Source organism: Oncorhynchus clarkii, chromosome 12 (genome assembly GCF_045791955.1).
Source record: "Oncorhynchus clarkii lewisi isolate Uvic-CL-2024 chromosome 12, UVic_Ocla_1.0, whole genome shotgun sequence".
Taxonomy (NCBI): Eukaryota; Metazoa; Chordata; class Actinopteri; order Salmoniformes; family Salmonidae; genus Oncorhynchus; species Oncorhynchus clarkii.
This window is the reverse complement of record NC_092158.1, coordinates 70,525,781-70,541,906: the sequence shown is the minus strand read 5'-3', so window position 1 is coordinate 70,541,906 and position 16,126 is coordinate 70,525,781. Positions and strand designations below refer to the sequence as shown.

At 44.5% G+C, this 16,126-nt stretch overlaps 1 protein-coding gene across 2 annotated transcripts in view; it reads right to left on the bottom strand.

The window, feature by feature from the left end:
* The window catches only part of LOC139421156 (SH3 and cysteine-rich domain-containing protein 2-like), a 60,069-nt gene extending 49,579 nt beyond the window's left edge, over positions 1-10,490 (bottom strand). Inside the window, exon 1 of one of the 2 annotated variants that reach the window (XR_011635595.1) lies at positions 9,714-10,430. Coding sequence is in view for 1 of the 2 variants with exons in the window: in XM_071171763.1 (XP_071027864.1) it covers positions 9,714-9,803 (90 nt within the window). In the remaining variant the exon portion in view is untranslated. Of the gene's footprint in view, positions 1-9,713 lie in introns of both variants that reach the window. The other variant, XM_071171763.1, reaches the window with a different exon arrangement.
* Between the last annotated feature and the right edge of the window lie 5,636 nt (positions 10,491-16,126).

Below are 16,126 nucleotides of genomic sequence, written 5' to 3'. Positions count from 1 at the left end.
TAGAAACATGCACAGCAAGGCAGTCACATGACCAGAACATCAAGGGACAACATGTAATAGCCTGTTTCTATCATTTTTGACCCCAGGGGCCTTGAATTCTGGACAGTAAATTCGTTTGCATCATTTGAGAAATTGCTTGGCCCTCTGTAATCTCTTCCATGAAAATAAATGTTCTGAGTGGAGTTATGCTGTGAGTGTCTGCAGTGTTCAAATAATTTACCTTCAAAACTAAACAAACTTTCCTAATGGGCCCGATGGAAAGATAACCTGGACAGGACATTTATTCTAAAACATTCTGGAACCTGCGTGTCCCTTTGTAAAGCCTTCTTCATTTTGAGCATGTGCACGTAAGCGCAGACACACGCACACGCACAGTAAGAGAACGTTCCAATCATCTTGTCCCCCTTACGTCACCTGACGTGAGTTATTTTAGTTCCCCATAGTGACGCAACTTACTGATGATGCGGTTTGAAATGCACCCCTCCTGTCTCAGCCTCCAATAATTATGCTGCAGCAGTTTATGTGTGGGGGCTAGGGTCAGTCTGTTATATCTGGAGTATTTCTCCTGTCTTATCCGGTGTCCTGTGTGAATTTAAGTATGCTCCCACTAATTCTCTCTCTCTCTCCACTCTGAGGACCTGAGCCCTAGGACCATGCCTCAGGACTACCTGGCCTGATGACTCCTTGCTGTCCCCAATCCACCTCGTTGTGCTGCTGGTCCAAGTTTCAACTGTTCTGCCTGCGGCTATGGAACCTTGACCTGTTCACCGGACGTTCTACAGTGCCTTGCGAAAGTATTCGGCCCCCTTGAACTGTGCGACCTTTTGCCACATTTCAGGCTTCAAACATAAAGATATAAAACTGTATTTTTTTGTGAAGAATCAACAACAAGTGGGACACAATCATGAAGTGGAACGACATTTATTGGATATTTCAAACTTTTTTAACAAATCAAAAACTGAAAAATTGGGCGTGCAAAATTATTCAACCCCTTTACTTTCAGTGCAGCAAACTCTCTCCAGAAGTTCCGTGAGGATCTCTGAATGATCCAATGTTGACCTAAATGACTAATGATGATAAATACAATCCACCTGTGTGTAATCAAGTCTCCGTATAAATGCACCTGCACTGTGATAGTCTCAGAGTTAAAAGCGCAGAGAGCATCATGAAGAACAAGGAACACACCAGGCAGGTCCGAGATACTGTTGTGAAGAAGTTTAAAGCCGGATTTGGATACAAAAAGATTTCCCAAGCTTTAAACATCCCAAGGAGCACTGTGCAAGTGATAATATTGAATTGGAAGGAGTATCAGACCACTGCAAATCTACCAAGACCTGGCCGTCCCTCTAAACTTTCAGCTCATACAAGGAGAAGACTGATCAGAGATGCAGCCAAGAGGCCCATGATCACTCTGGATGAACTGCAGAGATCTACAGCTGAGGTGGGAGACTCTGTCCATAGGACAACAATCAGTCGGAAATTGCACAAATCTGGCCTTTATGGAAGAGTGGCAAGAAGAAAGCCATTTCTTAAAGATATCCATAAAAAGTGTCGTTTAAAGTTTGCCACAAGCCACCTGGGAGACACACCAAACATGTGGAAGAAGGTGCTCTGGTCAGATGAAAACAAAATTGAACTTTTTGGCAACAATGCAAAACGTTATGTTTGGCGTAAAAGCAACACAGCTGAACACACCATCTCCACTGTCAAACATGGTGGTGGCAGCATCATGGTTTGGGCCTGCTTTTCTTCAGCAGGGACAGGGAAGATGGTTAAAATTGATGGGAAGATGGATGGAGCCAAATACAGGACCATTCTGGAAGAAAACCTGATGGAGTCTGCAAAAGACCAGAGACTGGGACAGAGATTTGTCTTCCAACAAGACAATGATCCAAAACATAAAGCTAAATCTACAATGGAATGGTTCAATAATAAACATATCCAGGTGTTAGAATGGCCAAGTCAAAGTCCAGACCTGAATCCAATCGAGAATCTGTGGAAAGAACTGAAAACTGCTGTTCACAAATGCTCTCCATCCAACCTCACTGAGCTCGAGCTGTTTTGCAAGGAGGAATGGGAAAAAATGTCAGTCTCTCGATGTGCAAAACTGATAGAGACATACCCCAAGCGACTTACAGCTGTAATCGCAGCAAAAGGTGGCGCTACAAAGTATTAACTTAAGGGGGCTGAATAATTTTGCACGCCCAATTTTTCAGTTTTTGATTTGTTAAAATAGTTTGAAATATCCAATAAATGTCGTTCCACTTCATGATTGTGTCCCACTTGTTGTTGATTCTTCACAAAAAAATACAGTTTTATATCTTTATGTTTGAAGCCTGAAATGTGGCAAAAGGTCGCAAAGTTCAAGGGGGCCGAATACTTTCGCAAGGCACTGTACCTTGTCCCGGACCTGCTGTTTTCGACTCTCTCTCTACCGCACCTGCTGTCTCTCATTTTGAATGATCGGCTATGAAAAGCCAACTGACATTTACTCCTGAGGTGCTGACCTGTTGCACCCTCTACAACCACTGTGATTATTATTATTTGACACTGCTGGTCATCTATGAACATTTGAACATCTTGGCCATGTACTGTTATAATCTCCACCCGGCACAGACAGAAGAGGACTGGCCACCCTTCAGAGCCTGGTTCCTCTCTAGGTTTCTTCCTAGGTTCCTGCCTTTCTAGGGAGTTTTTCCTAGCCACCGTGCTTCTACACCTGCATTGCTTGCTGTTTGGGGTTTTAGGCTGGGTTTCTGTATACACACCAAACTGGAAGTCTTCCGACTAGCTTGGAAAGACAGTACCGTGCAGTACCGAAGAGCCCTTACTGCTGCTCGATCATCCTATTTTTCTAACTTAATTGAGGAAAATAAGAACAATCCGAAATTCCTTTTTGATACTGTCGCAAAGCTAACTAAAAAGCAGCATTCCCCAAGAGAGGATGACTTTCACTTTAGCAGTGATAAATTCATGAACTTCTTTGAGGAAAAGATTATGATTATTAGAAAGCAAATTTCGGACTCCTCCTTAAATCTGCGTATTCCTTCAAAGCTCAGTTGTCCTGAGTCTGCACAACTCTGCCAGGACCTAGGATCAAGAGAGACACTCAAGTGTTTTAGTACTATATCTCTTGACACAATGATGAAAATAATCATGGCCTCTAAACCTTCAAGCTGCATACTGGACCCTATTCCAACTAAACTACTGAAAGAGCTGCTTCCTGTGCTTGGCCCTCCTATGTTGAACATAATAAACGGCTCTCTATCCACCGGATGTGTACCAAACTCACTAAAAGTGGCAGTAATAAAGCCTCTCTTGAAAAAGCCAAACCTTGACCCAGAAAATATAAAAAACTATCGGCCTATATCGAATCTTCCATTCCTCTCAAAAATTTTAGAAAAGGCTGTTGCGCAACAACTCACTGCCTTCCTGAAGACAAACAATGTATACGAAATGCTTCAGTCTGGTTTTAGACCCCATCATAGCACTGAGACGGCACTTGTGAAGGTGGTAAATGACATTTTAATGGCATCGGACCGAGGCTCTGCATCTGTCCTCGTGCTCCTAGACCTTAGTGCTGCTTTTGATACCATCGATCACCACATTCTTTTGGAGAGATTGGAAACCCAAATTGGTCTACATGGACAAGTTCTGGCCTGGTTTAGATCTTATCTGTCGGAAAGATATCAGTTTGTCTCTGTGAATGGTTTGTCCAGTTGACAAATCAACTGTAAATTTCGGTGTTCCTCAAGGTTCCGTTTTAGGACCACTATTGTTTTCACTATATATTTTACCTCTTGGGGATGTTATTCGAAAACATAATGTTAACTTTCACTGCTATGCGGATGACACACAGCTGTACATTTCAATGAAATATGGTGAAGCCCCAAAATTGCCCTTGCTAGAAGAATGTGTTTCAGACATAAGGAAGTGGATGGCTGCAAACTTTCTACTTTTAAACTCGGACAAAACAGAGATGCTTGTTCTAGGTCCCAAGAAACAAAGAGATCTTCTGTTGAATCTGACAATTAATCTTAATGGTTGTACAGTCGTCTCAAATAAAACTGTGAAGGACCTCGGCGTTACTCTGGACCCTGATCTCTCTTTTGAAGAACATATCAAGACCATTTCAAGGACAGCTTTTTTCCATCTACGTAACATTGCAAAAATCAGAAACTTTCTGTCCAAAAATGATGCAGAAAAATTAATCCATGCTTTTGTCACTTCTAGGTTAGACTACTGCAATGCTCTACTTTCCGGCTACCCGGATAAAGCACTAAATAAACTTCAGTTAGTGCTAAATACGGCTGCTAGAATCCTGACTAGAACCAAAAAATTTGATAATATTACTCCAGTGCTAGCCTCTCTACACTGGCTTCCTGTCAAAGCAAGGGCTGATTTCAAGGTTTTACTGCTAACCTACAAAGCATTACATGGGCTTGCTCCTACCTATCTTTCCGATTTGGTCCTGCCGTACATACCTACACGTACGCTACGGTCACAAGACGCAGGCCTCCTAATTGTCCCTAGAATTTCTAAGCAAACAGCTGGAGGCAGGGCTTTCTCCTATAGAGCTCCATTTTTATGGAACTGTCTGCCTACCCATGTTAGAGACGCAAACTCGGTCTCAACCTTCAAGTCTCTACTGAAGACTCATCTCTTCAGTGGGTCATATGATTGAGTGTAGTCTGGCCCAGGAGTGGGAGGGTGAACGGAAAGGCTCTGGAGCAACGAACCGCCCTTGCTGTCTCTGCCTGGCCGGTTCCCCTCTTTCCACTGGGATTCTCTGCCTCTAACCCTATTACGGGGGCTGAGTCACTGGCTTACTGGGGCTCTCTCATGCCGTCCCTGGAGGGGGTGCGTCACCTGAGTGGGTTGAGTCACTGATGTGGTCATCCTGTCTGGGTTGGCTCCCCCCCCCCCCCCTTGGGTTGTGCCGTGGCGGAGGTCTTTGTGGGCTATACTCAGCCTTGTCTCAGGATGGTAAGTTGGTGGTTGAAGATATCCCTCTAGTGGTGTGGGGGCTGTGCTTTGGCAAAGTGGGTGGGGTTATATCCTTCCTGTTTGGCCCTGTCCGGGGGTGTCCTCGGATGGGGCCACAGTATCTCCTGACCCCTCCTGTCTCAGCCTCCAGTATTTATGAGACAAGGCGGTCTTCTGGTCAGACTCCGGAGACGGGCACACCGTGCACCATTCCCTAGCATTCTTCTTGCCAATGTCCAGTCTCTTGACAACAAGGTTGATGAAATCCGAGCAAGGGTAGCATTCCAGAGGGACATCAGAGACTGTAACGTTCTTTGCTTCACGGAAACGTGGCTTACTGGAGAGACGCTATCCGAAGCGGTGCAGCCAACAGGTTTCTCCACGCATCGCGCAGACAGGAAAAAACATCTTTCTGGTAAAAAGAGGGGCGGGGGCGTATGCCTTATGACTAACGTGACATGGTGTGATGAAAGAAACATACAGGAACTCAAATCCTTCTGTTCACCTGATTTAGAATTCCTCACAATCAAATGTAGACCGCATTATCTACCAAGAGAATTCTCTTCGATTATAATCACAGCCGTATATATCCCCCCCCAAGCAGACACATCGTTGGCTCTGAATGAACTTTATTTGACTCTTTGCAAACTGGAAACCATTTATCCGGAGGCTGCATTCATTGTTGCTGGGGATTTTAACAAGGCTAATCTGAAAACAAGACTCCCCAAATTTTATCAGCATATCGATTGCGCAACCAGGGGTGGAAAGACCTTGGATCATTGTTACTCTAACTTCCGCGACGCATATAAGGCCCTGCCCCGCCCCCCTTTCGGAAAAGCTGACCACGACTCCATTTTGTTGATCCCTGCCTACAGACAGAAACTAAAACAAGAGGCTCCCACGCTGAGGTCTGTCCAACGCTGGTCCGACCAAGCTGACTCCACACTCCAAGACTGCTTCCATCACGTGGACTGGGACATGTTTCGTATTGCGTCAGACAACAACATTGACGAATACGCTGATTCGGTGTGCGAGTTCATTAGAACGTGCGTTGAAGATGTCGTTCCCATAGCAACGATTAAAACATTCCCTAACCAGAAACCGTGGATTGATGGCAGCATTCGTGTGAAACTGAAAGCGCGAACCACTGCTTTTAATCAGGGCAAGGTGTCTGGTAACATGACCGAATACAAACAGTGCAGCTATTCCCTCCGCAAGGCTATCAAACAAGCTAAGCGTCAGTACAGAGACAAAGTAGAATCTCAATTCAACGGCTCAGACACAAGAGGCATGTGGCAGGGTCTACAGTCAATCACGGACTACAGGAAGAAATCCAGCCCAGTCACGGACCAGGATGTCCTGCTCCCAGGCAGACTAAATAACTTTTTTGCCCGCTTTGAGGACAATACAGTGCCACTGACACGGCCCGCAACGAAAACTTGCGGTCTCTCCTTCACTGCAGCCGAGGTGAGTAAGACATTTAAACGTGTTAACCCTCGCAAGGCTGCAGGCCCAGACGGCATCCCCAGCCGCGCCCTCAGAGCATGCGCAGACCAGCTGGCCGGTGTGTTTACGGACATATTCAATCAATCCCTATACCAGTCTGCTGTTCCCACATGCTTCAAGAGGGCCACCATTGTTCCTGTTCCCAAGAAAGCTAAGGTAACTGAGCTAAACGACTACCGCCCTGTAGCACTCACTTCCGTCATCATGAAGTGCTTTGAGAGACTAGTCAAGGACCATATCACCTCCACCCTACCTGACACCCTAGACCCACTCCAATTTGCTTACCGCCCAAATAGGTCCACAGACGATGCAATCTCAACCACACTGCACACTGCCCTAACCCATCTGGACAAGAGGAATACCTATGTGAGAATGCTGTTCATTGACTACAGCTCGGCATTCAACACCATAGTACCCTCCAAGCTCGTCATCAAGCTCGAGACCCTGGGTCTCGACCCCGCCCTGTGCAACTGGGTACTGGACTTCCTGACGGGCCGCCCCCAGGTGGTGAGGGTAGGCAACAACATCTCCTCCCCGCTGATCCTCAACACTGGGGCCCCACAAGGGTGCGTTCTGAGCCCTCTCCTGTACTCCCTGTTCACCCACGACTGCGTGGCAACGCACGCCTCCAACTCAATCATCAAGTTTGCGGACGACACAACAGTGGTAGGCTTGATTACCAACAACGACGAGACGGCCTACAGGGAGGAGGTGAGGGCCCTCGGAGTGTGGTGTCAGGAAAATAACCTCACACTCAACGTCAACAAAACTAAGGAGATGATTGTGGACTTCAGGAAACAGCAGAGGGAACACCCCCCTATCCACATCGATGGAACAGTAGTGGAGAGGGTAGCAAGTTTTAAGTTCCTCGGCATACACATCACAGACAAACTGAATTGGTCCACTCACACAGACAGCATCGTGAAGAAGGCGCAGCAGCGCCTCTTCAACCTCAGGAGGCTGAAGAAATTTGGCTTGTCACCAAAAGCACTCACAAACTTCTACAGATGCACAATCGAGAGCATCCTGGCGGGCTGTATCACCGCCTGGTACGGCAACTGCTCCGCCCTCAACCGTAAGGCTCTCCAGAGGGTAGTGAGGTCTGCACAACGCATCACCGGGGGCAAACTACCTGCCCTCCAGGACACCTACACCACCCGATGTCACAGGAAGGCCATAAAGATCATCAAGGACATCAACCACCCGAGCCACTGCCTGTTCACCCCGCTATCATCCAGAAGGCGAGGTCAGTACAGGTGCATCAAAGCTGGGACCGAGAGACTGAAAAACAGCTTCTATCTCAAGGCTATCAGACTGTTAAACAGCCACCACTAACATTGAGTAGCTGCTGCCAACACACTGACACTGACTCAACTCCAGCCACTTTAATAATGGGAATTGATGGGAAATGATGTAAATATATCACTAGCCACTTTAAACAATGCTACCTTATATAATGTTACTTACCCTACATTATTCATCTCATATGCATACGTATATACTGTACTCTATATCATCGACTGTATCCTTATGTAATACATGTATCACTAGCCACTTTAACTATGCCACTTTGTTTACATACTCATCTCATATGTATATACTGTACTCGATACAATCTACTGTATCTGCCTATGCTGCTCTGTACCATCACTCATTCATATATCCTTATGTACATATTCTTTATCCCCTCACACTGTGTACAAGACAGTAGTTTTGGAATTGTTATTTAGATTACTTGTTGGTTATTACTGCATTGTCGGAACTAGAAGCACAAGCATTTCGCTACACTCGCATTAACATCTGCTAACCATGTGTATGTGACAAATAAAATTTGATTTGATTTGATTTTGATTTATGCTGCAGTAGTGTATGTGTCGGGGGGCTAGGGTCAGTTTGTTATATCTGGAGTACTTCTCCTGTCCTATTCGGTGTTCTGTGTGAATCTAAGTGTGCGTTCTCTAATTCTCTCTTTCTCTCTCTCGGAGGACCTGAGCCCTAGGACCATGTCCCAGGACTACCTGACATGATGACTCCTTGCTGTCACCAGTCCACCTGACTGTGCTGCTGCTCCAGTTTCTTTCAACTGTTCTGCCTTATTATTATTCGACCATGCTGGTCATTTATGAACATTTGAACATCTTGGCCATGTTCTGTTATAATCTCCACCCGGCACAGCCAGAAGAGGACTGGCCATCCCACATATGCTCTCTCTAATTCTCTTTCTTTCTCTCTCTCGGAGGACCTGAGCCCTAGGACCATGTCCCAGGAATACCTGACATGATGACTCCTTGCTGTCCCCAGTCCACCTGACTGTGCTGCTGCTCCAGTTTCAACTGTTCTGCCTTATTATTATTCGACCATGCTGGTCATTTATGAACATTTGAACATCTTGACCATGTTCTGTTATAATCTCCACCCGGCACAGCCAGAACAGGACTGGCCACCCCACATAGCCTGGTTCCTCTCTAGGTTTCTTCCTAGGTTTTGGCCTTTCTAGGGAGTTTTTCCTAGCCACCGTGCTTCTACACCTGCATTGCTTGCTGTTTGGGGTTTTAGGCTGGGTTTCTGTACAGCACTTTGAGATATCAGCTGATGTACGAAGGGCTATATAAATAAATTTGATTTGATTTGTATAGCACTCGGCTGATGTAAAAAGGGCTTTATAAATACATTTGATTGATTGATTGACCTGGCTGCAATCTACTGTGTTCAAGACAGTTGGGTTTATTACATTCAAATTCTGAAAATAAAACTCTATATGTTATACTATTTTTTTTTTCAAACTCCAATACTGTAATAAAGAAGTAATTAACTATAATTTTCTTCTGATATGAAGTCAACAGTAACTCCATCTCAGCATCGTAAAACAAAAGAAAGATATCAATGTGATAGTGAAAGCAACAAGCACTTTCAACTTTCTTAAACCAAGTCATACAGGCTACTGGTATGTGGTTGTGTCATGGCTTTCTGGCCAAATATTATACGTGTTAACACAAATCAAACATATTCACCATGTGAAAACAACTGGAACAACCATTCAAACAACGTATTTCAAAATCTCCACTATCTAGTCAAAAGAACAGACTGCGTAAAACCGTAAACCACTGTAGACTGAGGACCAAATTTATCCCGCTGGTTTGCTTGCAAGGATAGTGGTTGTTTCACCGAGGTCCGAAACAGTTGTCAGCCAGTGAGACATGTGAGTGTAGTATATCACTTGCCTTGGACACCGGTGTGATGGACATGTTGCTTGGCGAGCGTTGGAGCTGCGTCTCGGTCTCCATCTCGCTGTTCTCCGTCATCATCATCATCGTCTCTTCACGGGATGAAATGAGACAGTCGGCTGTATGTGGTCTGGGTTCCAGAATAACCCGACTGTTACTGCTGAATTCATTCAAATGTGAGTTAGTCAAAAGTACTGCCCAGTGTAGCCGTTGAGATTGGCTAAATAAAGCGTACCACCTCACCACGTTTTAACGATTCACGCGCGCGGGGAATAGGCAGGCTGTTGAGGATCATGCGCCAAGAGATGCACAGGGTTACATCCAATTAATACACATCACAGGTCTAAAGGAATTTCAGTTCAGAGCTGCAGAAAGGGTGTAGTCTGTGGCGGTATTCGAAAGATTGGACCTTAGTTACGCATCAGCAAAGAACGGTCCTATTCCGCCCTGCGAGGCAAGTAACCTACCAACTGCTATTCTCTCTGATAGTACTATAGTAGTCAACTAAACTCTGATCCAAATACCTCATGTTGGAACAAGCAGGTGCGACTCTCCTGAAGAAGAACAAATATTGATGTTTTCGAATCTGAGGGTTTATAGTCCATTAGATTTCCAAAAACAAGTCGTTGAGACGTTCCAGGAAGGTTTCTCGCACAAGCCAGAACTCCCGTAGTAGTATGGTAATAGCATTTTCCTTTCGTCGAACCTTTTATTGGACGTATGCTGCCAACATAAATTCGACTAAACCTCAAACCCAGTCCCGCCTCCATCTGCGTCCGTGGCGCACTCTTTACAACTATGTAAATATTAATTTACTCAAATTTCAGGAGTGGTGGTTGTCCGAATTTCATAAAGGGGGTGGTATCTTGGTGTAAGTGTAGGTTAGGATAGAAAATACTGGGCTTCAAATAAAGCTCCCATAACCGTATTGGGAACAGGGAAATCTCTGTAAATGAATGCCATGGTCATAGAACACTTGTATTGTCAACATTTCCATTGATGGGCTATCATAAAGTGTTCTCACAAGCCTAAGACGATATGGTTAAATTAAAGATACCTTTTGCATAATGATTACATTAGAGATTGTTATTTTATTATAACTGGTCAGTGTAGCGGTGAAAAAATAAAATAAACAAAAACTTTTGAAAATAATCTCCGCTACTTTTGTTTCCACCATAACCACCTTGTTTTGTTTCTCTGTGTTAGTCATCAATATAGGTAGCCAGACTATACGTGCCCTTCTGTATGTGTCATCGAGCACAAGTCAAACAAGATCCGACTCTCTCTCTCCCCCTCCCTCCACTGGACAGCTCATGAATCAGCATGATGGATCACTTCCAAATAATATACTGTACCTTATTACACCTTAGAGCACACACCACAGGGTGCATGTAGGTGTCATGCCTGTCTATTATGAAATGATTGGTTAGGGGGCCAGGTTTTCCACACTGATGTGATGACATCTTGCCTGAAGCGTAATAGATGATTCGAAAACAGTTTCAATCATCGCACGTTGACTAGTGCACTTGTCTTGGAATGAATACAGAGAATGAAGCAGTCTCGCCAGGTATCCTACTGATAATGCGGTCTGTTTACACTTAGGCTAAATATGAAAAACACTGATCTGAATGACCCAGAGGAGGGAAGGAGATTCTGAGCAGTCAGTGTAATGCTCTAACAGGACACTGAGGAATCTAATCCGAGAAGAGCTTCAATTCTTATTAATAGTTTTCAAGTGATTTTCCCCAGAAAGACGACCCTTGTGGGACGGGTTGGCCCATTTTCCACTGTCTATGTGAAAGTATCTACGTGAGCGTATCTAAAAGAGAGGTAGGAAGTAGGATAGAGTCAGAGAAAGGAAATAAACAGAGAAAGAGCGAGAGGACGAGTGAGATAAAGAGAGACACCACAGCATCTTCTGGTAATGATCTTCTCTGTTCTCTTCCTGGTTTCTGTCCTCTCCTTTCTTTAACGACTATGCTCCGCTCCCAAGGTTACCTGTGCTTATCAAATGAACCCCTATGTGTTATCTTTGTTACAGCATCTTCCATTTAGAAGATCCAGCAAATGTTGCACTCCCCTTCATTTTCTCCCTGGCCTATAAGAACACAGCGGGCACAGTCACAGGCCCTATCTGTAAGGCTGCCTTATGAAGGTGAGCTCCTAATCTCCTATACAGATGTGCCTCTGATGCCTAACAAGCAGGCAATAGCCATTCATCATGGGCCATGTGATACTGACAGGGGGATGGTCATAAGGGGGGCTACGGGTGGTGGCTGTGGTTACAAACAATTTCCTTAGTCTTTCAACCCATCACATTCATCTGTTGTTTTCCATTGATTGGTAATTTGTTCAACTGTGGACTCACTGACAGGGACAATCAGAGACAAACTCTTCTACTCTCACATAGGTGAAAGGGGAAGAGTGATGGAGAGCCTGTGTGTGTGTGTGTGTGTGTGATTACAGTATTTCTATGTATGTATGCATGCATTCCATTATTCCACCTAAGCCCTTCATCAAAGTTCAGGCTAAGCTGTCAGAAGCCATTTAATGGAGGAGAGAGAGAGAAGAAAAGAGAGGTGGAGAGAGGAGGAAAGGTAGCCAAGGAGAGTGACATTGTTTTACCCCAGCCTCAGTAATCATATTCAAATTAATTATTCCTAGTTTTCTCCAGCGTGTCAGCAGCAAGTGCCAGCTGCATGGCGGATTGTGCAGACGCAGAGAGCAATGGAACATGCTACCTAATATAACACTGGGGCTGCAGTTTGATCTCCTGCATGTGTGTTTAGGGGAGGTATGTGTGTGCATTGTTTGTCTACTGCAACATGCATCATATTTAACTATATGCCACATTAGTCTCTAAAGTGTGTGTGTGTGTTTATATAATGTCATTATGCTGAACAGCACAAGTGTAAGCGTGACCAATTTCCCAGGGTGTGAGTCTTAACTACAAACTTAGCCATAGGACACAGCATTCTTATTAGTCAATTGCTTTGTGTGGAGAAAACAATACACCCTCATTGAACATTCATAAGATTTTCAATCTGCCTGCTCTGCTGTGCACTCGCAGACTAATACCCCAGGTGTCTGTAAGCCAGCTAAAAATAAGGTCCCCCCAATGACAACATAGGAGGCGAAAACAAGCCACTCCATGCCAGAGGGAAGGAGAAGGAGGAACACAATATCTCTAGCAGCAGGGGGACAACTGGAGCCAAAATGGCCCCCGTATGGCACCATGAGCCTAACAACATCACAAGCTAAGTCGCTGGTTGTCATGGCACTGTAGGACGGGTAGCAGTGTGGTTACTCCCAATGGGGCAGACAGAATGATCCTGTTCATTCATCTAGGATTTCATCACGGACATCAGATATCCACACACCATTAGTATGAAGACTTGGGTAACATACATGTTTGAATTAAGTTTAGCTACAAAGTGGATGAATGAAGTAAAATAGCATTTAACTACTCATAACATAGTTCCAGCCTGCTTCTTACAACCCCGCACAGTACTCAGGGTTGGGTTTCTCCACAGCCTTTTTTTGGAAAGTAGCTTATTGCTGCCCTCTAGTGTTGCGCTAAGATTAGGACAACATGCATTACATACAGTAAAAAGGAAAACATGTAGGACTACAATATACAACTACAATATAGTGGAGACTACCTGACCTGGTCAGGAAAAACCTCTGCTCCCTATTTATAGCCTATAACTGGAGCCAAGAGTTTTTCCTAGTCAGGTCAGGAAAAATTTCAGAGCGAAACAAATGAACACTTCAACATACTGCAATTAAAGAAATAACAGGCAAATCTTAATAATATAGTTATATATTTATTCATACATACATATTCATTTATAATCAGTTAATTGTAAAAAAAAAAAAAAAGTTTTTTAAAGATTGACATTAATTTATATGAACTACAGTCATTGTGTAAAGTAAAAAAAAAAGAAAAAAAAGTAGTCCCCAGGTGTCAAACTACCAAGAACACACTTTAGATCCACCATCTTGTTCACGCAGCCAGCCAGCCGTCCTCCCTCACCCCTTCCCCACCCCCTCCAACACAGTCTAGTCATAGGGACTGAGTGGAAATAAAAATGGACTGAGCCAGAATTCAGTAATCTGTCATCTTCCATGTTAACTGTTGGAAAATCAGAGGAATGAAGCGGTATAATTGTTTTGCATGTGTTTAGTCTTGACATTCTACAGGGTAGTTTATGACATAACCTGGTATGGACATGTTCTCGTGTTTTTGTATATTGAATCAATTCTAACGGAACCGCTTGAGGCTGAATTTGCCTGTTGTCTGTGCTGTCAATAGTGTATAGTGTATAGTATGTGTAGGCACGTATGTCTACTCTGCATACCTTCGCTCTCAACTGAGTTCTGATTCAGAGGGGACCATGGCAGTGCAAATGGTCAGTGCGTACCGTGTGTGTGTCTCAGTGAGTCTGTGAATGACTAAGCGAGTACAAGTGGTGCCGGTGACTCAGCAACTGTGTGTGAAGAGGTCAAACAGGTGTTATGGATCCTGGCTTCCCCATGACTTTCCCTCTAGTAACTCCAGACCGTAGGGAGCAGTGGGAGCACAGTTGCATCCAGCCAGAGGGTGTGTAGTATGAGTACATTATGCATCTACGCATATCTGGGCTCCTGGATGTTCTCTAATCCCCCAAAAACCCACATTCAAACAAAACAGATCAGACTGGATTAATCGCCGTTTGCATTATCCCCCTCCCACTCACAACTGACAAAATCACAAAAACAGAAATCATTAAATGTTTTGCCTGTTAGTTGGTTTGAATCTTAGAAGGAAATATGTATTTTTAGAGAACATTAAAACATTCCTATTGGGCGTACCAACTCTGTTTTGTTTCTACAGTGGGGTGGGCTGCATCATGGTGTTAGGGGATCCCCAAAGCAAGGCATAACAAGTAAAGGGAAAGCACATCAGGAGAGGAATCTGTTTCTGCTACATCAGCACACAACCTAGGCCCTAAACCCCCCCCCCCCACACACCCCCACGTTCCCAGACAACGCCTTCATGGCAACACATTCAATACGTTGTATAACATCCATTATACATAAAAGCAACCTCACCGACTCGTCATCAACTTATTTTACAAATTGCACTGTCTCCAACCCTTCCCCCTGTACAAAGGCTACACTCTGGACATTAGGTAACAAGAACTCGTAATAGAACACAAACTCCATAAGAACAAAAACCAAGGACTGCAAGAGGGCTCAAACTTAACTGGGGAAAACACTGAACTCATGACTGAATGCAAAACAAAAACAGCCCCACCCCAAAACACACCAAACAAAAAAGAGGGGGGAGGGGTGAGAACGAGATGTAGAAGTCACCAACTTGAACAGAAAAAGGCTAAAAAAAGACTAAACTATAAAAAGAAAAACAGAACAGAGAATAGAAGATGAGAGACAGAAAACAGAGAAGGTTAAAGTGTGGGAGAGGAGGAAGGATCCAAATGAATGGCTTTGAAACTCATGAACAGGGGTCAAAGTCTTTTGGTAAGGTGGTAGTCGTGGAGTTGGGACACATACCCCTGCACTCCAACATCTGTCAGCAGGCCAGTGTTGTGCGCTCAGCTCACTCCAGGTCAAGATTCTAAACGACTTCCTTGTTTAGTGACCGCACCTATCCAATTCCAGCGGCCCCTCCTCGTCCCACGTCACTGGTCCCAGGCAGAGAGAGAAGGGCGCTGAGCTGGTGCAGGGTCAACTCCACTGTCACCCTCTCCCCTGCATGGCCTCATGGGAGTTGAAGGGGCATTACTGTCACTGACCAGATCCTGGTGCAAGCAACACTGGGCATCTCCTCCTACACATGTGTGGTTAGCCAGCTCGCATTCATCAAGAATGTTCATCACCAAGGGGGGAAAAAGACTAAAAGCAACAAAATGAAAATACAGATACTTTGTTTTCGGTTGGCTTTTTCTTTCCGTCCTCCTGGTCTGTCTGGCATCGCAAACTCACAGTGACGTCAATCTTTTTTTATTTTATGTGTTTGGGTTTCTATTCAATATATTGTTGTTGTTAAGACTAGCTTGCAGGGGCCTGGTTTATTATGTCTCCAAAAATCCAGAACCGGTGATGGTTCACTGTCCAAACTACTCGCCATAGCCCCGGAACATTCTCTCACACACATACACAAAAACACACCTGTGTGTGTACAGTATGTGTTTGGCTTAACATAGTGCGAGACCCATTGACGTAAATCTCTCCTTCACACCATGGTCTGTGGTGTGGTTTAGCTGGCCGCGGCGCTGGATTTCCACAGTACTTACATATATTACATTTAGATTTAAAAAACTAGAATTGTTACATGCAACATTTGGCATCTTCTCAAGTCCCCACGTGTAAGTCTCAATTGGTGTCCTTTTTAGAAAAATATTTGC